The sequence below is a fragment of the Trachypithecus francoisi genome, unplaced genomic scaffold, assembly GCF_009764315.1.
Source record: "Trachypithecus francoisi isolate TF-2019V2 unplaced genomic scaffold, Tfra_2.0 Lachesis_group11, whole genome shotgun sequence".
Taxonomy (NCBI): Eukaryota; Metazoa; Chordata; class Mammalia; order Primates; family Cercopithecidae; genus Trachypithecus; species Trachypithecus francoisi.
Genome location: NW_022681456.1, coordinates 83,538,452 through 83,563,626, shown reverse-complemented (window position 1 = coordinate 83,563,626; position 25,175 = coordinate 83,538,452). Strand labels below are relative to the sequence as shown.

Genomic DNA, 25,175 nt, shown 5'->3' with positions numbered 1-25,175 from the left:
AATGCGGTAGACCCTCATAGGCAGGCAGGAATATCATTGCCCCTGTTTAGCCTGAAGAAGTTACAGAAGGTGGATCTTCATCCCTCTGCAACCCTTAGGATTAAGGGTTCTCTTATAAAAGGTGGGGGGAATGTCAGAGTGTGTGAACCAGAGCAACTCCATCGTAAGCAGTCTGGGTAAAATGAGGCTAAAACCTACGGACCCTGCATTCCCAGATGGTTAAGGCATTCTAAGTCACAGGATGAGATAGGAGGTCAGCACAAAATACAGGTCATAAAGACCTTGATGATAAAACAGGTTGCAGTAAAGGAGCCGGCCAAAACCCACCAAAACCAAAATGGCCTGAGAGTGACCTCTGGTTGTCGTCATTGCTATACTCCCACCAGCGCCATGACAGTTCACAAATGCCGTGGCAAAGTCAGGAAGTTACCCTGTATGGTTTAAAAAGGGGAGGCATGAAAAATCCACCCCTTGTTTAGCATATCATCAACAACCATAAAAATGGACAACCAGCAGCCCTCGGGGCTGCTCTATGGAGTAGCCATTCTTTTATTCCTTTATTTTTTAAATAAACTTGCTTTTACTTCACACTGCGGACTTACCTTCAATTATTTCTTGTGCGAGATCCAAGAACCCTCTGTTGGGGTCTGGATCGGGATCCCTGTCCTGTAACAGTAGCGTCTCACTGTGTTGCTCAGATTGATCTCAAACTCCTGAGCTCAAGCGATCTTATCGCCTCTGTCTCCCCAAGTGCTAGGATTACAGGTATGAGCCAACACACTCGACTGTATTTTTGCAAGTTTTGTTGTGCCTGAATTCCTTCATTCCTTTTTTCTTTCTTTTTTTTTTTTTTTTTTTTTTGAGATGGAGTTTCACTTTTGTTGCCAGGCTGGAGTGTAGTGGCGTGATCTCAGCTCACTGCAACCTCCACCTCCTGGGTTTAAGTGATTCTCCTTCCTCAGCCTCCCAAGTAGCTGGGATTACAGGCGTGTGCCACCACCCCTGGCTGATTTTGTAGTTTTAGTAGAGACTGAGTTTCACCATGTTGGTCAGGTTGGTCTCGAACTCCTGACCTCAAGTGGTCCACCCACCTAGGCCTCCCAAATTTCTGGTATTACAGGTGTGACCAATGCGCCCAGCCAAATTGCCCCATTTCTAAAGCTGGGGTGAGGTAACTGTCTTTGTTTTTTGTTTTTTGTTTTTTGTTTTGAGACGGAGTCTCGCTCTGTTGCCCAGGCTGGAGTGCAGTGGCCGGATCTCAGCTCACTGCAAGCTCCGCCTCCCGGGTTCACGCCATTCTCCTGCCTCAGCCTCCTGAGTAGCTGGGACTACAGGCGCCCGCCACCTCGCCCGGCTAGTTTTTTGTGTATTTTAGTAGAGACGGGGTTTCACTATGATAGCCAGGATGGTCTCGATCTCCTGACCTCGTGATCCACCCGTCTCGGCCTCCCAAAGTGCTGGGATTACAGGCTTGAGCCACCGCGCCCGGCCGTGGTAACTGTCTAAATATATTTCTGTCTGTCTCTCTCTTTTAAGAGACAGGTGTCTCACTTTGTTACCCAGGCTGGAGTGCGCCTAGCCTTTTTTTTTCCTTCAACTTTTAAGTTCCAGGGTACATGCACAGGATATGCAGGTTTATTACATAGGTAAACATGTGCCATGGTGGTTTGCTGCACAGAACAACCCATCACCTAGGTATTGAGCACAGCATCCATTAGCTATTCTTCCTGATGCTCTCCTTCCCCTGCCCCCTGCACCCTCCTCCACAGGCCCCAGTGTGTGTGCGTCCCCCACCATGTGTCCATGTGTTTTCATCATTCAGCTCCTGCTTATAAGTGAGAACATGCAATGTTTGATGTTCTGTTCCTTTGTTAGTTTGCTGAGGATTACAGCTTCCAGCTCAGTCCATGTCCCCGCAGAGGACATTATATCTTTCATTTTTATGGCTGCATAGTATTCCATGGTGTATATGTACATGTTCTTAATCCAGTCTGTCATTGATGGGCATATGGGTTGATTCCATGTCTTTGCTATTGTGAATAGTGCTGCAGTGAACATATGTGGGCATGTATCTTTATAATAGAATGATTTATATTCCCTTGGGTATATACCAGTGATGATATTGCTGGGTCAAATGGTATTTCTACCTCTAGATCTTTGAGAAATTGCTACCCTGCCTTCCATAATGGTTGAACTAATTTGCACTCCCACCAGCAATGTAAAAGCATGCATTATTCTCCACAACCTCTCCAACATCTGTTGTTGATTTTTTAATTGCCATTCTTTTTGGTTTGTTTTGTTTTGTTTTTTGAGACAAAGTCTCATTCTACTGCCCACGCTAGAATGCAGTGGCACAATCATGGCTCACTGCAACCTCCGCCTCCTGGGCAGCCTCCCGAGTAGCTGGGACCACAGTTGCCCAGGATGCTGGCTGATATTTTTTTTTTCTTGAGACTGAGTCGTGCTCTCTTGCCCAGGTTGGAGTGCAGTGGTGCGATCTCTGTTCACTACAACCTCTCCACCTCCTGGGTTCAGGCGATTCTCCTGCCTCAGCCTTCCAAGTAGCTGGGACTACAGGTGCCTGCCACCACGCCCAGCTTGTTTTTGTATTTTTAGTAGAGATGGGGTTTAGCCATGTTGGCCAGTCTGGTCTCAAGGTCCTGACCTCAAGTGATCTGCCCACCTCGGCCTCCCAAAGTGCTGCGATGACAGGTGTGAGCCACCGCACCAGGCCAGTAATCGCCATTTGACTGACGTGAGATGGTATCTCATTGCGGTTTTGATTTACATTTCTCTAATGATCAGTGATGTTGAGCTTAAAAAGTTCTTAGTTTATTGTCTAGCATATAATGTTTGCTTGCAAGTTTTTTTTTCTTTTTTTCTTTTTTTTTTTGGAGACAGAGTTTCACTCTTGTTGCCCAGGCTGAGTGCATTGGCACAATCTCAGCTCACTGCAACCTCCGTCTCCCAGGTTCAAGCAATTCTCCTGCCTCAGCCTCCCGAGTAGCTGGAATTACAGGCATGCGCCACCATGCCTGGCTAATTTTTTTTTTCTTTATTTTTAGTAGAGACAGGGTTTCTCCATGTTGGCCAGGCTGGTCTTGAACTCCTCACCTCAGGTGATCCACCCACCTCAGCCTCCCAAGTGTTGGGATTACAGGCGTGAGCCACTGCGCTTGGCTGCAAGTTTTCTTTTTTTTTTTTTTTTTGAGACGGAGTCTTGCTCTGTCGCCCGGGTGGAGTGCAGTGGCCGGATCTCAGCTCACTGCAAGCTCCGCTCCCAGGTTTACGCCATTCTCCTGCCTCAGCCTCCGGAGTAGCTGGGACTACAGGCGCCCGCCACCTCGCCCGGCTAGTTTTTTTTTTCTATTTTTTGGAGAGACGGGGTTTCACCGTGTTAGCCAGGATGGTCTCGATCTCCTGACCTCGTGATCCGCCCGTCTCGGCCTCCCAAAGTGCTGGGATTACAGGCTTGAGCCACCGCGCCCGGCCAAGTTTTCTTAAAAGTGTTCTGCCTTCCTTGACATTTTCTGTGTCAGCAAGGTCTCAGCCCACCAAGATTTCTCAGTTCCTTCAATTGCCATTGATGGTGCTTCTGAAGTGGTGTTTCACTACTCCCTGGTTTCTGCCTGATTTTGGGTTATCTCCTGTTAAGATTATATATGCTCACTGGGGGCTTACTTTATTTTTACAGAAAATGCATTCGTACACATAAAATTTATTCTGTATTGAACAAGTTTTTAACACATTGTTAATCTTAACCTCAATTTTAGAAATAATAGCTTAAAAAAAGTGAACAAATAAAGGTTATATTCTGATAACATCAGTAAAATAGTATGTACTATTGTTTATGAAATGAAACTATAAAGTTGTTTTTATTTTGGAAAAAGCTTTATTTGATATGTTGATTCTTCATGTATGCAATAATAGAAAATACGTTATTTTTTTTTTTTTTTTTTTTTTTTTTTTTTTTTTTTTTTTTTGAGATGATGGGCTCTCGCTGTGTTCCCCAGGCTGGTCTCGAACTCTTGGGGGTTGCTGAAGCAATCCTCCTGCCTTAGCCTCCTAAGTAGCTGGAATTATAAGTGTGCACCCTGTTAGTTATCTTTTTTGTAGGGAAAGGTGGTTATAATTATTGTCCAAAATGTTACTTGCTGATTATAGTGGCTTTTACTGTTATGTGTGTTTTTTTGTTGATCATGTTATTTTCTATAGAAGTAGGAATGTATCTTACTTTTTTGAAACAGGGTCTTGCTGTCACCCAGGCTGGAATGTTAGTGGCACGATCATGGCCCACTGCAACCTCAACCTCCTGGGCTCAAGTGATCCTCCAGTATCAGTGGGCGTCCCCCTCTCCAGCACCCCCACCTCCTGCAGGATCTGGGACCACAGGCATGCGCCACCACACCTTGCTAATTAAAAAAAAAATTTTTTTATGGAGATAAGGTCTTGCTACATTGTCCAAGATGGAGAAGTAGGAATTCTTAAGGATATTGTTATGGAGGGAAAAAACAAAGGTATCATTTCTAGTAATTAACAAGATCAAAACAAAAGTATCATTTCTAGTAATTAACAAGATTATGAAAACTCTTTTATAGTTTCAGTGCTTTAGGATTACATCTTTTTTCTTCTTTGCTTTGTATTCTTATATTTTCTGAAGTAGAGTATTTAAAAGGTATTTTTAGTAGAGATATTATGCAGAAGGTACCTGATTTTGCCTTTTCTGTTTGTATATTAGTCTGTGGGATTACCTTGTATTAGTGTAGATTAAAAAGCACTGAATTGGCCAGTGTGACTGATGCCTGTAATCACAGCACTTAGGAGGCCAAGGTGGGTGGATCGCTTGAGCTCAGGAGTTCAAGGCCAAAACCTTGTCTCCACAAAAAATTTTAAAAATTAGCCGGATATGGTGGTGCATGCCTGTGGTCCCAGCTACTTGGGAGGCTGAGGTGTGAGGATCACTTGAGCTCAGGTGATTGAGACTGCAGTGAGCTGTGATCGCACCACTGCACTCCAGCCAGGGTCACAAAGCAACACCCTGTCTCAAAAAAAGAAAAAAAAAAAAGAAGAAGGAAAACACTGAGACTGTGGTAAATGGATGGACAAATGATATGACCAGATAACTCACACAACTAATGGAGAATTAAAGACATATGAAACAATGTACATTTTTTGCCTATCAAGTTAATTATTTCTATTGCTTCCTTACGTGCTTTTGATAAACTATAATTCATTCAGAACACTTTTAATATTTCCTACGTAATTCCCTTACATTAAGTAATTCTCTTTTTTGGAACTACAGAAAAAAATCTTAATTACAGAAAAAGGTTTATGCACCAGAGATGTTCATGACAGTATTGTTTTGGTAAAAAAAAAATACAATTTATGCACATTCCCTGGATGCTGTATTATGTAGTCTTTATTTATTTATTTATTTTTGAGATGGGGTCTGGCTCTGTTGTCCAGGCTAGAGGGCAGTGGCACAATCCCAGCTTACTGCAACCTCTGCCTCCTGGGTTCAAGCGATTCTCCTGTTGAGTAGCTGGGATTACAGACATGTGCCACCACACCCAGCTAATTTTTTGTATTTTTAGTAGAGATGGGGTTTCACCGTGCTGGCCAGACTACTCTCAAACTCCTGACCTCAGATGATCTGCCCACCTCGGCCTCCCAAAGTGCTGGCATTACAGGCATGAGCCACACTGCCCGGCCTATGTAGCCTTTAAATATGTTTCTATTTAAAACCTAGAAGATATGCATGATAAATGAAAACAGGATACTAAATATGAGGATACAAAGTAGTACATGTAATATGGTTATGATTTTAAGTAAAGTTGTAGAAATAGAAGACTACAAGAAATTAGACAATATTGTAATGAATATCTGTCATCCTGTTTTCTTTCTATTGTGTATTTTCCGTGTAAGAAGAAAAAGACTAGTGATGTATTTGAGGGAAGAAAATTTAAACTACTTTCTGTGTGAAGCAATTTCATGCCTTTTCCAATGACTAAAAACAATAGCTTCAATTCAGTTGTTAAAAATGAATTTGGGCTGGGCATGGTGGCTTACACCTGTAATCTCAGCACTTTGGGAAGCCGAGGCAGACAGTAATTACTTGAGCCTAGGCATTCAAGACCAGCCTGGGCAACATGGCAAAACCCCATCTGTACAGAAAAGACCCCCCCAAAATTAACCAGGCATGGTGGTATGCACCTGTAGTCCTAGCTCCTCAGGAGGCTGAGATGGAAGGATGGGTTGAGCCTGGGAGGTCAAGGCTGCAGTGAGCTGAGATTGGACCACTACACTCCAGCCTGGGCAGTGGAGTGAGACCCTGTCTCAAAAAAAAAAAAAAAAAAGTTTTCTGACTTAGAAAAAAGGAAGAAGAAATATGTAGGCTTAAACGCCACAGTTATTAATTCAGTGAAGCCAAGGGGCAGCTACCTAGTTGCCCTCTCTCTCTAATTGTGGAAAAATACACGTAACAGAATTTACCATCTTTTTTTTTTGAGACAAGGCTGGAGTGCGGTAGTGTGATCTCAGTTCACTGCAACCTTGACTCCTGGGCTGAAGCAATCTTCTCGCCTCAGCCTCCTGAGTAGCTGAGACTACAGGAGCATACTACCATGCCCAGCTAATTTTTTATTTTTTGTAGAGACGGGTTCTTTTTTTTTTTTTTTTTGAGATGGAGTCTCGCTCTGCCGCCCAGGCTGGAGTGCAGTGGCCGGATCTCAGCTCACTGCAACCTCCGCCTCCCGGGTTCACGCCATTCTCCTGCCTCAGCCTCCCGAGTAGCTGGGACTACAGGTGCCCGCCACCTCGCCCGGCTAATTTTTTTTTGTATTTTTTAGTAGAGACGGGGTTTCACCGTGTTAGCCAGGATGGTCTCGATCTCCTGACCTCGTGATCCGCCCGTCTCGGCCTCCCAAAGTGCTGGGATTACAGGCTTGAGCCACCGTGCCCGGCCTGAGACGGGTTCTATGTTGCCAGGTCTGGTCTCTCCTGGGCGTTTGTGATTCTTGGGCCTCAGTTTCCCAATGTGTTGGGATTATAGGCGTGAGCCACCAAACCTGGCCATATTAACTTTTTTTTTTTTTTTTTTTTTGAGACAGAGTCTTGCTCTGTCACTAGGCTGGAGTGTAGTGGTACGATCTCGGCTCACTGCAACCTCTGCCTCCCGATTCAAGCAAATCTCCTGGCTCAGCCTCCCGAGTAGCTAGGACTACAGGTGCACACCACCACGCCTAGCTAATGTTTGTATTTTTAGTAGAGACGAGGTTTCACCATATTGGCCAGGATGGTCTTGATCTCTTGACCTCGTGATCCGTCCACCTTGGCCTTCCAAAGTGCTGAGATGACAGGCGTGAGTTTCCACGCCTGGCCATATTAACCATTTTTAAACATACAGTTCTATAGTGTTAAGTACATTCATAGTGTGTACAAGCAATGTCCAGAGCTTTTTTTTTTTTTTTTTTTTTTTGAGACAGTCTCCCTCTGTCACTCAGGCTGGATTGCAGTGGCACAATCCCACTCACTGCAACCTCCGCCTCCCAGGTTCAAGCAATTCTTGTGCCTTAGCCCAAATAACTGGGATCACAGGCACCCACTACCACCCCTGGCTAATTTTTTTTGTATTTTAGTAGAAACCATGTTGCCCACGCTGGTCTTGAACTCCTTAGCTCAGGCAGCCCACCTGCCTTGGCCTTCCGAAGTGCTAGGATTATGGCCTTGAGCCACCACACCCAGCCCAGAACTTTTTCCTGCCCATTAAACAGCAACTCTCCATTTCCTCCTTCCCCTAGTCCCTGATAGCCACCATTCTACTTCCTGTTTCTATGGAGTTTGCTACTCTAGATACGTCAAATTAGTGGAATCATAAAGTTTTTGTGTTTTTATGACCGGGTTATTTCACTTAGCACAGTATGCTCAGGGTTCATCCATGTTGTAGCATGTGACAGGAGTTTCTTCCTAAGGCTGAACAATATTCCATTGTATGTACACTCACTATTTTATTTATCCATTAATCCACTGATGAATATTTGGGTTGCTTCCACCTTTTGGCTATTGTGAATAATAATGCTGCCCTGAACATAGGTGTACAAATACTCTGAGACCCTGCTTTCAGTTCTTCTGGATGTATACACCAACAAGTGAAATTGCTCTGTTTTTGTTTGAGGGACTGCCATAGCATTTTCCGTAATAGCTGTACCACTTTACATTCCCACCAGCACAGTAGTGTACAAGGGTTCCAGTTTCTCCATATCCTTGCTAACACTTGGTATTTTCTGTGTCTTGATATTACCCATTCTAATGGGTATGTATGAGGTGATATTTCATTGTAGTTTTCCGTGCATTTCCTTAATAGTTAGTGATACTGAGCATCTTTTCATATGCTTGCTGGCTAGCCCTCTCTTTTTTTTTGCCTTTCCAGATAACCTTTAAAAACATTAAATTCTATCTAAATCTTTTACCAGCTGCTTTGTTAGTGGTTCTCTCCCTATTTGCTGTATTTGATCTCTCATAGCTCATTTATTCTCAATCTTACCCAGCCTGCATATCCTGAAGTTGATTATCTAAGTTTTCTGGAACCTATTTAGAACCTCCTTAGGTATAATTTTATTTATTTGTTCAACTTTTACTCAGTAAATTCTCTATATAAAAAACTATATGTATACTTAGAAACTTCCCTAGAGACAGATATGTTTGTGTCCATAGACAGGAAGACTGTAATCATTCTTCAATGGGATAACATTTGAAAATTTAATCATTATAATTTATGTTCATATGTGCCTTTTGTGGACCAAAATTCAAAAAAATTACAGAATATGCAAAGTCCCCTTTCTATCTCTATACCATTGCTTCCAGTTCTTTTCCAATGAGGCAACCAAATGATCAATTTTTATATGACTCTATAGTATACTTTAAATATTCTGTATCATATTTAATTTTAACTGACTTTTCCCCCCTTATAGTTGATTATGGAAGATTCCCACAAGAGTACCACGTCAGAGACAGCACCTCAACCTGGTTCAGCAGTTCAGGGAGCTCACATTTCTCATATTGCTCAACAGGTAAGGGAGGGACCGGCCAAAATACTGAGCTCATTAGGAATATTTTATATGCAGATTAATCTCTTGTTTCAGACTGATTATTAATGTGTTTTATTTTTATTTATTTATTTTTTTTATTTTTTGAGACAGATTTTTGTTTTAGTTGCCCAGGCTGGAGTGCAGTGGCACAATCTTGGCTTACTGAAACCTCCGCCTCCTGGATTCAAGCAGTTCTGCTACCTCAGCCTCCCAAGTAGCTGGGACTACAGACATCTGCCACCACACCTGGCTATTTTTTGTATTTTTAGTAGAGATGGGGTTTTACCATGTTGGCCAGGCTGGTCTCAAACTCCTAATCTCAGATAATCCACCCACCTCGGCTTCCCAAAATGCTGTGATTACAAGTGTGAGCCACCACACCCAGCATTAATGTTAAAAAAAAAAAAAAAAAAGCAAAGGCCAGGCGCAGTGGCTCACGCCTGTAATCCTAGCACTTTGGGAGGCCAAGGCGGGTGGATCATGAGGACAGGAGTTCGAGACTAGCCTGGCCAACGTGGTGAAACCCGGTCTCTAATAAAAATACAAAAATTAGCCGGGCGCAGTGGCGGTTGCCTGTAATTCCAGCTACTCAGGAGGCTGAGGTAGGAGAATCGCTTGAGCCTGGGAGGTGGAGGTTGCAGTGAGCACAGACCATGCCACTGCACTCCAGCCTGGGCAACAGAGTGAGACTCCATATCATAAAATTAAATAAAAAATACAGTAGAAAACCAAGCAAAAAAGACTGTATAAAATGTTAAAATATAGGAAAAGAAGGTGGCCTTTAAATATCTTGTCAAGATCATTTGGTTTTATTTTCTTTTAAACTAAGTATATAGTCATCCCTCTATCTGTGGGAGATTGGTTCCAGGACCTCCCACAGATTCCAAAATCTGTGATGCTTAAAGCCCCTGATAGAAAATGGCATAGTGAGGCCGGGCGCGGTGGCTCAAGCCTGTAATCCCAGCACTTTGGGAGGCCGAGACGGGCGGATCACGAGGTCAGGCGATCAAGACCATCCTGGCTAACACAGTGAAACCCCGTCTCTACTAAAAATACAAAAACTAGCCGGGCGAGGTGGCGGGCGCCTGTAGTCCCAGCTACTCGGGAGGCTGAGGCAGGAGAATGGCGTAAACCCGGGAGGCGGAGCTTGCAGTGAGCTGAGATCCGGCCACTGCACTCCAGTCCGGGCGACAGAGCGAGACTCCGCCTCAAAAAAAAAAAAAAAAAAAAAAAAAAAAAAAAAAAGAAAATGGCATAGTGTTGTGTATAACCTACATATTTTCCTGTATACTTTAAATCATTTCTAGATTACTTTAATATCTAATACTATGTAAATGCTATGTCGTTATACTGTATGACAAGAAAAAAAATCTCTACATGTTCAGTATAGAGAAATTTTTTTTCCTGAATATTTTCAGTCTGGTAGGTTGACTTCACGGATGTGAAACTCATGGATGCAGAACCCATGAATAAAGAGGCCTAACCGTATTTAGAGTTGTTTCCTTTGCTTTTGTTTTTCGAGATGGAGTCTCGCTCTGTCGCCTAGGCTGGAATGGAGTGGCACGGTCTCGGGTAACTACAACCTCCGCTTCGCGGGTTCAAGCAATTCTCCTGCCTCAGCCTTCTGAGTAGCTGGGATTACAGGCGCCTGCCACCACCCAGCTAATTTTTTGTATTTTTGGTAGAGACTGGGTTTCACTATGTTGGTCAGGCTGGTCTCAAAACTACTTCTGACCTCAGGTGATCCACCCACCTCAGCCTCCCAAAGTGCTGGGATTACAGGCGTGAGCCACTGCGCCTGGCCAAAAAAGTTTTAAAAATTAGCTGGGTGTGGTGGCACTACAACACCTGTAGTAACAGCTACTTGGCTGAAGCAGAGGATTGTTTGAGCCCAGGAGTTCAAGGCAGCAGTGAGCTATAGTCTTGCCACTGCACTCCAGCCTTGGGTGACAGGGTGAGACCCCATCTCCAAAAAAAAAAAAGTTGCATGAGTGTAAGAGCCATTTAAAGTGCAAGATTAGACTAATGGATTTTAATGTTAACAGAATACACAAAGTTCAGACTGTACATAGCAAATAACCTTTAAGAAACTAGAACTTACTGAGTTTTGCTGTTGTATCAAAGAATACAAGTAAATGAAAAGGCTATTAAAACACTACATATCTTTTCTAATTGCATATCTATGTGAGGGCGGATTTTCTTCATATAATTCAACCAAAACAATGTATGATAACATAATGTTGAATCAGAAGAGATTTCAGCTGTTTTCTTTTTCTTTGTTTGTTTGTTTGTTTATTTTTTGAGACAGAGTCTTGCTGTGTTGCCCAGGCTGGCGTGCAGTCGTGTGATTTCGGTTCATTGCAACCTCTGCCTCCTGGGTTCAAGTGATTCTCCTGCCTCACCCTCCTGAGTAGCTGGGAATCCAGGTGCCCACCACCACAGCCAGCTAATTTTTGTATTTTTAGTAGAGATGGGGTTTCACCATGTTGACCAGGCTGGTCTCAAACTCCTGACCTCAAGTGATCCACCCACCTCGGCCTCCCAAAGTGCTGGGATTACAGGCATGAGCCACTGTACCCGGCTGATTTCAGCTGTTTTCTATTAAGCCAGATATTAAGGAAATTTGCGAAAATGTAAAACAATGCCATTTCTCTCACTAATTTTTTTTTGAAAATGTATTAATGGAAATAGGTATGGTAACATGTAATGGATTTGTTATTGTGTTTTGAAATGAACTGTTAACTTTTTTAAATTTAATTTTAAATATAGTAAGTATTAATAAATATAACTCAAATAATTTTGGGGGGTCCTCAGTAAGTTTTAAGAATGTTGAAAGGATTTGTGGCCAAAAGGTTTGAAAACCAGTGACCCAAAGGGTTAATCCTTTAAGCTTGATATATCCTTCTGCATTATTTGGCTATATCTGTGAAGAATAGCAGTGTCTTCTCCAAATGGTGCTAGAAAAATAAGGTGGAATCTTTCTTTGATTATTTTTCTGTTAATAGAGCCCTTTACAGAAATGTTCTAATTCAGTTGGCTTACTTATATATATATTTCAGTTATTTTGGTTAGATATGACTCTTCTCCAAATTTCCTCAGAAGCATATTTACGGTCAGGTGAAAGAAATACATTTCTTTTTTTTTTTTTTTGAGACGGAGTCTCGCTCTGTCTCCCCCAGGCTGGAGTGCAGTGGCCAGATCTCAGCTCGCTGCAAGCTCCGCCTCCCGGGTTTACGCCATTCTCCTGCCTCAGCCTCCAGGTAGCTGGGACTACAGGCGCCCGCCACCGCACCCGGCTAGTTTTTTGTATTTTTTTTTTAGTAGAGACGGGGTTTCACCGTGTTAGCCAGGATGGTTTCGATCTCCTCGTGATCCGCCCGTCTCGGCCTCCCAAAGTGCTGGGATTACAGGCTTGAGCCACCGCGCCCGGCGAAATAAATACATTTCTAGGTAGTAAATCATTTTATAGTGATTTTTAAAAATAATATGGCTGGCAGGCCAGGTGCAGTGGCTCATGCCTGTAATCCCAGCACTTTGGGAGGCTGAGGCGGGTAGATCATGAGGTCAGGATCAGCTTGGCCCAAATGGTGAAACCCCATCTCTACTAAAAATACAAAAATCAGCTGGGCATGGTAGCATGCAGCTTTAATCCCAGCTACTCGGGAGGCAGAGAACTACTTGAACCGGGGAGGTTGCAGTGAGCCAAGATCGTACCATTGCACTCCAGACTGGGTGACAGAGTGAGACTCTGTCTCAAAAAAAAAAAAAAAAATGGCTGGCCACGATGGCTCACACCTATAATCCCAGCACTTTGAGATACTGAGGATCACTTGAGCCCAGGAGTTTGAGACCAGCCTGGGCAACATAGTGAGACTCTGTCTCTACTAAAAAATTTAAAAAGTTAGCAAGGTGTGGAGGCGTTTGTCTGTAGTTCTAACTACTCAGGAGGCAGAAGTGAGAGGACCACTTGAACCCCAAAGGTCAAGTCTGCAGTGAGCCGTGATTGCACCATTGCACTCCAGGCTGGGTAACAGAGCGTGATCCTGTCTCCAAAGAAAAAAAAAAAAAATTACGTAAAGGAAACAGTATTTTACAATAATTCAGTATAAACTGGGGATATAGCAGTGAACAAAAGTCTCAGCTCTCCTGGAACTTATATTCTAATTTTGGAGAGACAAGCAACAAAACGTATCAGTTGGTACTATGTGCCATGGAGACAAAGCAGGATAGGAGAGAGAGGGAGTTAGTGGTGGAGGACAGGGGACTTCTCTTTTTATACAAGGTAGTCAGAGACATACGTCTGAGGAAATACCTGTTCAATTATATGGACCAACAGTTGTAAAACTGTGAGACTAATATGTGCTTGATACGGTCAAGAAACACCGAGGTGGCCAGTGTATTGGGAGAGGGACTGATAGAGGATGACGCAGAGAGGGTTGGGGTGCGAAGAGGGGAGAGTGCCAGATAATGCAGGCCATACGCCACTATAAAATTTTTGTGTTTTAATCTGGGTGACATGGGGAACCTTTAGAGTGTTTTGAGTAGAAACATTATCTGGCATATCTTAAAAGAATCCCTCGGACTGCTTTGTGGAGTAGAAACAGGAAAACCAGTTAGAAGGCATTACAGTAATGGACATGGGAGATGACAATGGCTTGGACCACTGTGGTAGCTGTGGTAGTGATGAGACAAAGTTAAGATTGTGGATATATATTGGTTGTAAAGCCAATAGTATTTGCTTTTGGATTGGATGTGGAGTTTTAAATAAAGGAAGGAGCCAAGATTGACGTCACAGTTTTGGTTTGAGCAACTGTAAGAATGATATTACTTGAGCTGGGCGTGGTAGTGCATGCGTGTAATCCCATCTGCTTGAGAGGCTCAGGTGGGAGGACTGCTTGAGCCCAGGAGTTCCAGACTAGCCTGGGTAACATAGTGTAGACCCACCCTGTCTCAAAAAAAATATATATATATATGCACACACATGTATATATGTAACTGCCATTTATTGACAACACTGGAGGATGTTTTCTGTTTTCTTTTTGGGGGAATGTTGGCAATCAGGAATTTGGTTTTTAGGCATGTTATGTCTGTACTAGTATCTGTGTTGGTTTTCTGTGCTGCAGAACAAATCACCACAAAGCTAATAGCTTAAAACAACACACATTTATTATCTCACAGTTTTTGTGGGGTCAGGCATATGTTAACTGGGTTCTTTGCTTTGGGGTCTCACACCAAACTGCAATTGAGGCATTGGCTAGGGCTGAATTCTTAGCAGGAGGCTAGACTAGAGAAGAATCTGCTTCCAAGCTCACTTAGTTTGTTGGCAGAATTCATTTCATTGTTGCTATAGGACTGAGTGCTTCAGTTTTTTGGTTGGTTCTTGGCTGGAGGCTGCCCATAGCTCCTAATGGCCACCAGTAACTCCCTGCCATGTGATCCTCTCTGTATGCAGTTCACTGCATGGCAGCCTGCTTCAAGTCCAGCAGGAGAGTGAGAGCAAGGCTGCTAGCAAGACAGAGTCTTATACATAATATAATCAAAGGAATGACATCCCATTTCCTTGTGATAAAACATGACATCCCATGATCTTTGTCTAATAAGGTTGGTTGGAAGCAAGTCACAAGTCCCTCCCACTCTCAAGGGGAGAGGTTTAGACAAAGTCCCAAACACCAGGAGCTGCAGATCATGGGAGCCACCCTAAAATCTGTTGGGCAGACCATCCAAGTAGATTTATCCAGTAGGCAGCTAGAAACATGAGTCTGGGGTCCAGGAGAGAGGTCCAGACTAGAAATCTAAATTTAGGAGCTGTGGCTATAGGTGGTATTTATAATCATGGAATGATTTCCAGACTCCCCCCAGGATGTAGAAAGCTGGAAAAAATGTTACTCTTACCCTAAAACAAAAATATGTTGTATGTTCTATAAAATAATAACAAACTCATAGAGGTGGGGTGTGGGCATGGCTCACCTGTGGCAGAGCACATTAAGAAAGCAGGGCTGCATACTAGCAGGAAAATTAATGAATTGCTAAAGTCCAAGCGTAGGCAAGTGTGAGCATGTAGAATCCTTGGGAGCTGCAGACACAAAGACAGGTCATACCCTCTTGTAGGTTTTTCTCCGAGGGCCTCCAACAGTTGCTTAGGAGAAAAATGGGGCTGGGGACACAAGGAAGACCAGAGATGCCTTGGTAGGTGGTATAGGCCTACTTGGACCTTTTTTTCCTTTGGAAAAAATCTTTAAGCCACTGGGAGAAAGGGAATAAACCCTGTTTTCCATTGTGTCTGGGAAAAGTAAAAAGAAAAAGAAAACCCACAAACCCTGAGGGAATGGCAGGAAACTGTTAAGGGCTTGGACTGTTAGAGTTTTTCTGCCACTGGGAGAAAGCCCCAACCCCTGTAACCAAGGGACATAGCGCCTACCTGAGACTGAGACTGGACCAGGACAACAGAGAACCTCCCTGTTGCTGCTGTCAAGTCAAGCAATAGCAATCTACCCCTGGGGGAGGGACAAGAGTATGGAGAGAGACTCTTTGGAGCAGAAGCACAGATGAAGCCTAAGGCTGAGTATATGGCAAGAACAATGAGAAAAACCCTCTGACATACCAGCCCCACCCTAAGCAGAAAGTCACACTAGAGGAATTGGAAGCTGGTAGTACTCTTAAGGTAATTCAAACAACAACAAAATCCAAACCCAGCTCAATTGTTGAATAGATGACTCAACCCCTTCCCTACACCTACACACACACACACCCTAGTGAAGAGGTGTACCCTCTTATTTTCCCATTTCTGAAGATAAATACTATTTACTTTAGTCTGTACTGTCTTACCCATGATGTCTATCATTCAGGCAAAAATTACAAAATACATATCAAAAGCACACAAAAAAACAACTCACTGTCAAAAAACAAAGCAATAAACAGAACCAGACTCAGGATAATAACCCAGCTTGGAACTATCAGAGAGTGAATTTCAAATAACAATGGATAATATGTTAAAGGCTCCAGTGGGAAAGGCAGAAAACATGCATGGACAGCTGAGGAATTTCAGCAGAGGGTTGGAAACTATATAAAAAAGTCAAATGGAAATGTCAGAAATAAAAATGGTGTGGTGGCTCACGCCTGTAATCCCAGCACTTTAGGAGACCGAGGCAGGCAGATTGCTCGAGCTCAAGAGTTCAAGACCAGCCTGGGCAACATGGCAAGCCTCCATTTCTACTAAAATTACAAAACAAAACAAAACAAAACAAGCCAGGCATGGTGGTGCATACCATGTGGTCCCAGCTACTCAGGAGGCTGAAGTGGGAGGATTGTTTGAGCCCAGTGGGCAGAGGTTGCAGTGAGCCAACATCGCACCATTGCACTCCAGCCTAGGTGTCAGAGTGAGGCCTTGTCTAAAAAAAAAAATGGTGACACAGGTGAAGTACGTGTTTGGGTTTATAGTAGACTTGACACAGCTAAGAAAAGAATCAGTGAACTTGAAGATAGGTCAGTAGAAATTACCCACAGTGAAAACAGAGAACAAAGGAAAGGACAGGGAGAAAAATAGAGCATCCAAGAACTGTGGAATGATGTCTCTTTAACGTGGGTGTAGTGTGATCAAAGTCATGTGACTAGATGGGATTACTGAAGGGTAAGTATTGTAGAGATGAGTCAATGGATCTGGACTTCCTTAGCATTTGGAGTTTGGGGAGATTGAAGAGGGATTGTCAGTGAGGTAGGAGGAAAATCAAGAGTAACTCAAATCTTGGAAGTCAGCATGAGTGGTGGTCAGCTGTGTAAAATGTGGCTGATAGGTCAAATAAGATGAAGAATAAAAATTAACTTTTATAGCCAATCTTTTTTTTGTGTGTGAGATAGCGTCTCATTGTGTCACCCAGACTGGTGTGCAGTAGCGTGAACATAGCTCATTGCAGCCTTGACCTCCTGTGTTAAAGCAATTCTCCCACCTCAGCTCCCCAAGTAGCAGGGACCACAAGTGTGTGCCATCACATCTGGCTAATTTTTTTGTATTTTTTTGTAGAGATGGGGTTTTGCAGTGTTGCCCAGGCTGGTCTCAAACTCCTAAGCTCAAATAATCCACCCACCTCAGCCTCCCAGAGTGCAGTGCTGGCATGCATGAGCCACTGCACCTGGCCCTTTTTTTTTGGAAACCGAGTATTATTCTGTTGCCTAAGCTGGAGTGCAGTGGCATGATCATATTTCTTTAGCCTCAAACTCGTGCCCTCCAGTGATCCTCCTGCTTTTGCCTCCTGAGTAGCTGGAACTGATTCCTATTATTCACAGATTCTGTATTTGCAAATTTGTCTACTTGATAAAATTCTAACTCCAAAAACAATACTCATGGTACTTTTGCGGTTATTCATGGACATGTGCAAAGTGACAAAAAATTTGAGTCATTCCCTATATTCCTAGCTAAAGTCAAACAAGGTGACGCTGTTACTTCTTGCATCAGCTCTCATAGTATAAACAATTGGCCTCTTTGCGGTCTTGTTAGTATAATCACTTTTTTTTTGCATTTTTCTCCTTTTTGTGGGTGATTTTGCTATTTAAAAATGACTCCCAGGTGTAGTACAAAGTGCTGTCTTGTGTTCTAAGTGCAAGAAGGTTGTGATGTGCATTATGGAGGAAATACATGTGTTAGATAAATTTCGTTCAGGCATGAGTTACAGTGCTATTGACTGTGATACGTAGTTCAGTGTTAATATATGTTAAATGAGATCTTTTTTTTTTTTTTTTGGAGACAGAGTCTCGCTCTGTTGCTCAGGCTGGAGTGCAGTGGCGCGATCTCAGCTCACTACAACTTCCACCTCCACTTCCTGGGTTCAAGCGGTTCGGGTAGCTGGGACTACAGGTGCGCGCCACCACGCCTGGCTAATTTTTGTAATTTTAGTAGAGATGGGGTTTCACCATGTTGGCCAGGCTGGTCTTGAACTTCTGACTTCAGGTGATCCGCCCACCTCGGCCTCCCAAAGTGATTACAGGTGTGAGCCACTACGCCTGGCCTGTTTACTGTTTATTGTTAGTTGTTCTTGCTCTATTTTAGATTTTGGACTGATAATTTAGAATCTAGAATCTTTAGAATATAAGTGAACCAGTGAACAGAGAAGTAGTATGAAGTTCTGGCTGAGTGCAGTGGCTCACACCTGTAATTCTAGGACTTTCGGAGGCTGAGGTGGGTGGATCACATGAGGCCTGGAGTTGAAGACCAGCCTGGACAACATGGTGTACTAAAAATACAAAAATTTGTCAGGCGTGGTGGCGGGTGCCTGTCATCCCAGCCATTCGGGAGGCTGAATCGCTTGAACCCAGGGGTCAGAGGTTGCAGGGAGCTGAGATTGTGCCAAAGCCCTCCAGCCTGGTTGACAGAGTGAGACCCTGCCCCCTCCCCCCCCATAAAAAAGATTGGGGACCAGCTCCTCCCTTTCCTCCTTTGAAAGGTCTCTCAATATTTAGATTATCAGGTTTGAGAGTGGGGCTGGGAAGAGAATCAGGACTTTGAGACCGTGAGTAATGAGCATTTTGTGAGGTTAGGCGAACCGCAGTAATAAGGGATAGGAACTACTACTACTAGCTAAATCAAAATCTGGTGCCTCTTTTCCTTTTCAACCTGCCAGACCCACAGCTTGTATTAAATCACATGAATTGCCAGAAACCTTTGAGGAATGATGGCCCTTACCTTTTAGAGATATAAATTAATCCTATCATATGTTCTCTCCATTAGCTGAGTGGCTTCAGTTGTGAAAGGTGGGGAGACGTTTTGTTAATGTTTTCCAAGTGTAATGGTAACTCTAGAGCTAGACTCTTAAGACTTGTGGGTTCTTTTTTTTTTTTTTGAGACAGTTCTTACTCTGTCACCCTGGCTAGAATTGGAGTGCGGTGGTGCAATCGCAGCTCACCGCAACCTCCACCTCCTGGGCTCAAGCAATCCTCCCAGCTTAGCCTCCCACATAGCTGTGACTATAGGCGTGCGCTGCCAAACCTGGCTAATTTTTGTATTTTTTGTAGAGGCCGCATTTTACCATGTTGCCCAGCCTGGTCTTGAACTCCTGGGCTCAAGGGATCTGCCTGCCTTGTCCTCCTAAAGTGCTGGGATTATAGGCATGAGCCCCTGCACCCAGCTCTTGTCTGTTCTTATTCTTCAATTTCTGTATGCCCATATTGGGGCACTGTCAAAGAGGAACAGAGCTGGACATTTGTTGAAGGCAGCAAGACAGATTTTATCAGATTATTGCAGTATAGGAGAGAAACTCCAACATAAACTGAGCTCAACTCCACTGAAACACAACAGATGGAAAGATTTTTAAATATTGGGGTGTTCTAAAGGAAAAGTACATAAGATGTTTGGGGGAGGCAAGGAATTGTCACTATGATTAGCCATCTTGTTTGCTCATTGGCACTTGTCAAAATTAGGCTCCTACTCTCCCACAGACTGGGAGACAGGGACCATATCTTCTTTGTTGGTTACTACATTTACAGGCCCAAAGAAAGACTTCTAGGTTTTAGAATATTTACATCTGACGGGACAGAGAAAGGATTAATAATGGCAAGTTTTCTAAAATGCTGTAAGAAAAGTGAAGATAGGGGCCTGTAGTCAAGTTTTTCTGGAACAAACAGTAAATTCTTTTGGTAGAATTGAACTTTCTCAGGCAGGCGTTTTAAGGGGGGTTCTGGGGTCATTCTAGGGACACATCCTTGGCCTGACAAAAGCCATTGGTCAAGAATTTGGTCAGTTAGTACGAGGGGAGTTGAATGGCGTTGTTTGTGCTACAAATGGAGTTTACAGTTCTCAGTGGCTGGATACATTTTATACAGAATTTCATGACCCTAGGCATTTTGAGGGATGATGAGACTGGAGTTTGTTTAATTTAGTCTTGGGAAGAGGAAAAGAACTTTCAGTGAAAGAAGAACGGGAACAGGGAGGCTGGGTGCGGTGGCTCACGCCTGTAATCCTGGCGCTTTGGGAGGCCAAGGCGGGTGGATCACCTGAGGTCAGGAGTTCGAGACCAGCCTGGCCAACATGGGGAAACCCCGTCTCTACTAAAAATACAAAGATTAGCCAGGTGTGGTGGTGCATGCCTGTAATCCCGGCTACTCTGGAGGCTGAGGTAGGAGAATCTTTTGAACCAGGGGTCAGAGGTTGCAGGGAGCTGAGATTGTGCCAAAGCCCTCCAGCCTGGTTGACAGAGTGAGACCCTGCCCCCTCCCCCCCCATAAAAAAGATTGGGGACCAGCTCCTCCCTTTCCTCCTTTGAAAGGTCTCTCAATATTTAGATTATCAGGTTTGAGAGTGGGGCTGGGAAGAGAACCAGGGGCGGAGGTTGCAGTGAGTCTAGATCGTGCCACTTCACTTCAGCCTGGGAGGAAGTGAAACTCAGTCCCAAAGAACACAAGGGAACAGGGAAAGCAATATTCTTAGAGCCCAAAGTGAAGAAAGAGAACAGGGAAGGAGGCAGGAAGCTTACTTTCAGGGCCTGAGAAGTAGTCCAGGATTTTATTTTGTGATTTAAGTCCAAGAGGAATGGTATGGACCAGAGTAGTTAAGAGGAAGGCATGAGATCTCTGTTAACTGGAAATATTTGAGAAAGCTTTTTGGAAGAGGTAGAACCTGAGATGAACCTTGAGGGATGATGAGTAGACTTTTCTTAGTTTAGCATTTTATCATGGTATTTCCATGAAACCGCATCTGATTTCAACAGAAATAAATTATAATTTCATGATTCAATCATTTGCTCGAAATATTTTATTTTTCTTTCAAGATGCTGTCCAAAGTTGGTGTTTTACTCACTTTTTGACTCTTGGTTTCTTGGTTAGTTTTCAACCACATCTCTTCAGAATAGCATGTGCTAAAGATTCTCCATGTTTTTGCACAGTCAGTTCGTCTGCCTAAAATACCTTCCAGTCCCCTAACTCCTGCCCCTCCATACATAGCCCTCAGGGTAATTGTTAATCATTCAAAACCCAGATGAAATCACACCCTTTCTTTGCTCCCACAGTACAGTACTTCGTAATTTTCCTCTATTATAACTCTTATTCTGGTTGTTATAGTTAGTTTGTACTCTCAGTCCCTAGTTCAGCCTCTGGTCAATAGAAGGTACCTAATGTTTGGTTAATGATGCAATTAAATATAATCAGCTCTGAAATGTGTTTCCAGTGTTAAGAACTCAGCTATCTTACATGCATAGGTACAATATATATTTTGTTAATTGAATTTGTATTTGTTCTATTGTCATTAAGAGGATCTGCACTAGTGACAACTGTACCTCTTCCTGGAGAGCAAGTACAGGTTCAGGGGGTCATCCAGACAGCTCAGTCTTCTGTAATCCACCCGCTGCATGTGCAATCGGTACAGAAATTTGGAGACTTAGTGGTCAAGAGTCGGGACTTTTAGACCCTGAGTCTTCAGATACATTGCCGTTGCTGTACCTACAATATTATAAACCAAGACAAAGTTGTCTTATAAGTTAGACTGCAGACCAAATCAGGCAAATAGAAAAGTTTTAGAATTTCTGGTTTCATGTATGTAATACCTAGTGAAAATAAAAGACAATTTTAGGGAAAGTTATTGCTCATGATTTAAAGAAATGAAGGATATTTTTTAAAAAGGGAAAGCACCCTTTTATCCTAGGTACTTTCTATATGCTTTATGGAGTCAGTACTTACCTACCGTATACTTTATGGAGGTCAAATAAAAGAGTTCTCTTGTTGTAGAGGAAAGTTCTTATTTGTATTTATCTACCCTCGTATTAATGCCTGACAAAAGTAGGAAAGAAGGAGCCACCCTAGATTCCTCTTCTTTCTACTTTTCCCATTTTATCTTCTGATTTCTGTGAGTCCCAGAATACCTTTGGTCGTCTCTCATTTTTAGAAGCAGCTCTCCTAGAAGAAAAGCTGTATTTCTCATTTTCTTCTCCTGATTATGGCAATGTTGTCAAAACTGGAGCTGCATCTTTATGTGGTATTCACATGTGAAAGGAGGTGGCTGCATGGATATTTTAGTTTTTATATGAAAATTTTACTCTTATTTGCTGGTGCTGTTATTAAAGATAAATTATTTGATTTTAATTACAAGTAATTCCTTAGTTTTACAATTTATTTTCTTAAGTTCAGTGGAAGACTTTGGAGTAAGCTTAGGGACAGACAATGTAGTTTTATGAGTTAGATTAGAAATGAAGTATTTTATGGCCAGGCACGGTGGCTCACACCTGTAATTTCAGCACTTTGGGAGGCCAAGGTGGGCAGATCACGAGATCAGGAGTTCAAGACCAGCCTGGCCAACATGATGAAACCCGTCTCTACTAAAAATACAAAAATGAGCCAGGCGTAGTGGCAGGTGTCTGTACAATCCCAGCTACTTGGGAGGCTGAGGCAGGAGAATCGCTTGAACCGGGGAGGCGGGAGTTGCAGTGAGCCGAGATCGTGCCATTACACTCCAGCCTGGGTGACAAGAGCAAGACTCTGTCTCAAAAAAAAAAAAAAGTATTTATGATGCTTGAGGAAAAGTGACAGATTTTTCTTATTTTAAATTACTGGTTATTATTTCTTAATTGTTATTGGGTTGTGACTAATTCTTTTCTATATGATGATATAGATTTAATGTGGAATATAAATGAGTAGTTATATACTAGAACTCATTTTTAAAGGAGATAACATATAAAAGAAGCATCTCTGGAAATTTGATGTCTAAATAGTTTAGGGGAAGGCTTTCTGTAGATAGTAATTAATGTGGAGAATTGATTTCTTATGTTCCTTCTAAAGGCCTGTTTGGGTTATTTTATTTTTAATAATTAAGATGAAGTTGGCCAGGTGTGGTGGCTCGCACGTGCAATCCCAGCACTTTGGGAGGCTGAGGCAGGCAGATCATGAGGTCAGGAGTTTGAGACCAGCCTGACCAACATGGTGAAACCCCGTCTCTACTAAAAATACAAAAATTACCTGAGCATGGTGGCACGCGGCTGTAATCCCAGCTACTCAGGAGGCTGAGGCAGGAGAATCACTTGAATCCAGGAGGCAGAGGTTGCAGTGAGCCAAGATCGTGCCATTGCACTCCAGCCTGGGCGACAGAGCGAGACTCCATCTTAAAAAAAAAAAAAAGAAATATTAAGATGAAGTCGAGTATCACAATCTAACTTTGGACAAATGTTGGAAAGTTTTAATACGCTTAAAAAATTGAGGCCGGACATGGTGACTCACACCTGTAATCCCAGCACTTTGGGAGGCCTGTTTGAGCCCAGGAGTTTGACACCAGCCGGGGTAACATAATGAGACCCTGTCAGAATAAAAAATAATGAATTAGCTGGGCATGGTGTGCACCTGTAATCCTAGCTACTCAGGAGGCTCAGGTTGGAAGATTGCTTGAGCCCAGGAAGGTGAGGCTGCAGTGAGCTGTCATTGCACTACTGCAGTTCAGCCGGGATGACAGAGCGAGACCCTGTCTCAAAAATTAAAAAAAAAAATTAAAAAACATTGAAAACAACTTTTCTCAGTTGTAAAATATTGCTATAACTTGGATATTGTATTGATGTAGTTTATAAAAATTAACATATTGTATGCATGCCAAGTGTTACATGTATTAACTTGTTTAATTGTGAAATGAGATAAAATTGAATCATACAGATTTAAAAATGGCATATATTTATACCTGCCATTGCCAGTGACCTCCACCTTGCTAAATCTAATGGTCTCTTCTCAGTCCTTATTTTATCTGACTTGTAAACAGCACTGGACATGGTTGATCATTCTTTTCTCCTCAGTGTGCTGTCTTCACTAGTTTTCCAAAGACAGCTCAATCATTTGGTTCTCTTTCATCCTTACTGGTGACTCCATCTTAGTCTCATTTGCCGTTCCTCCTCTTCATCCGGTCTCTTAGTGTTCCTGAGGCTAGTCCTCAGTCTTCTTCTATTTACCCCTGTGAGCTCATCCAGTCTCATGGCTTTAAGGACTCTAAAAAGCTAGACCTCTAGAATTTATGTATCTAGCCCAGACCTCTTTCCAGACCTGCAGGCTTTGTATATTTAATGGTCGTCTCAATGTCAGCAGTTGAATATTTAACAGGTTTTTTAAAACTTAGCATGTCAGATTAGTAATAAAACAACACTTTTAAGTAATGTGCATCAGTGTAGAAATAGGGTGGAGGATGAATCAGAGACTAGTCTTTTTAACTCCGGTAAAACAGTACTGCTTCATTTGGGGGATAGACTTTATTCTCAGCTCTGGGCCTGCTATATTTGATATTACTTTAATAGGTTGGGCTTCTGGAATAAACTTTCCATTTTTCCTTTTCCTTTTGTTCCTTTCTTTTAGACCTTAGATTTAATGTACAAATGAATTTGAGTGGCAGGAGACAGATCATTTTTTTCTAAAAGTAAAAATTCAGTTGTTTCTTTTCCCACCTGCATTGTTCATCATGTTAACGCCAGTTCTTTTTTAGGTATCATCTTTATCAGAAAGTGAGGAGTCCCAGGACTCATCCGACAGCATAGGCTCCTCACAGAAAGCCCACGGGATCCTAGCACGGCGCCCATCTTACAGGTGAGTACTCTCTTGTATGAAGCCCTGCATGTTATAATAGTACCAAATGAGTTCAAGTGGTGCTGTGCAAAGTACACTAAAGAAGTTAGCACATGTCAGTGTTAAGAATGAAATTGGGTGGCCCTCGCCTATAATCTCAGCCCTTTGGGAGGCCGAGGTAGGATTGCTTGAGCCCAGGACTTCAAGACCAGCCTGGGCAACATGGCAAGACCCTGTCTCTTCAAAATATAACAAAACTTAGCTGTACATAGTGGCACATGCCTGTAGTCCCATCTAGTTAGAGGCTAAGGCGGAAAGATGGCTTGAGCGCAGGAGTTTGAAGTTGATCTATGATCGTGTCACTGTGCTCCAGCCTGGGTGATAGAGCAAGACCCTGTCTCCAAGAAAAAATGAAATTGGACCTTTGGCCGGACGCAGTGGCTCACGCCTGTAATCCCAGCACTTTGGGAGGCCAAGGCGGGCAAATCACCTGAGGTCAGGAGTTGGAGACCAGCCTGGCCAACATGATGAAACCATCTCTAATAAAAATAGAAAAATTAGCTGGGTGTGGTAGTGCACACTTGT

The 25,175-nt window shown here is 42.9% G+C and overlaps 1 protein-coding gene across 9 annotated transcripts in view; it reads left to right on the top strand.

Annotated features, from left to right (window-relative positions):
- The window catches only part of ATF1 (activating transcription factor 1), a 61,249-nt gene that overhangs the window by 10,438 nt on the left and 25,636 nt on the right, over positions 1-25,175 (top strand). For 5 of the 9 annotated variants that reach the window (XM_033222089.1, XM_033222085.1, XM_033222088.1 and 2 more), the window contains 2 exons: positions 8,970-9,068; positions 24,511-24,611. In XM_033222089.1, coding sequence (XP_033077980.1) covers positions 8,976-9,068; positions 24,511-24,611 — 194 coding nt within the window. In that variant the 5' untranslated portion in view covers positions 8,970-8,975. Of the gene's footprint in view, positions 1-8,969; positions 9,069-24,499; positions 24,612-25,175 lie in introns of all 9 variants that reach the window. The other 4 variants (XM_033222093.1, XM_033222094.1, XM_033222092.1 and 1 more) reach the window with 2 other exon arrangements.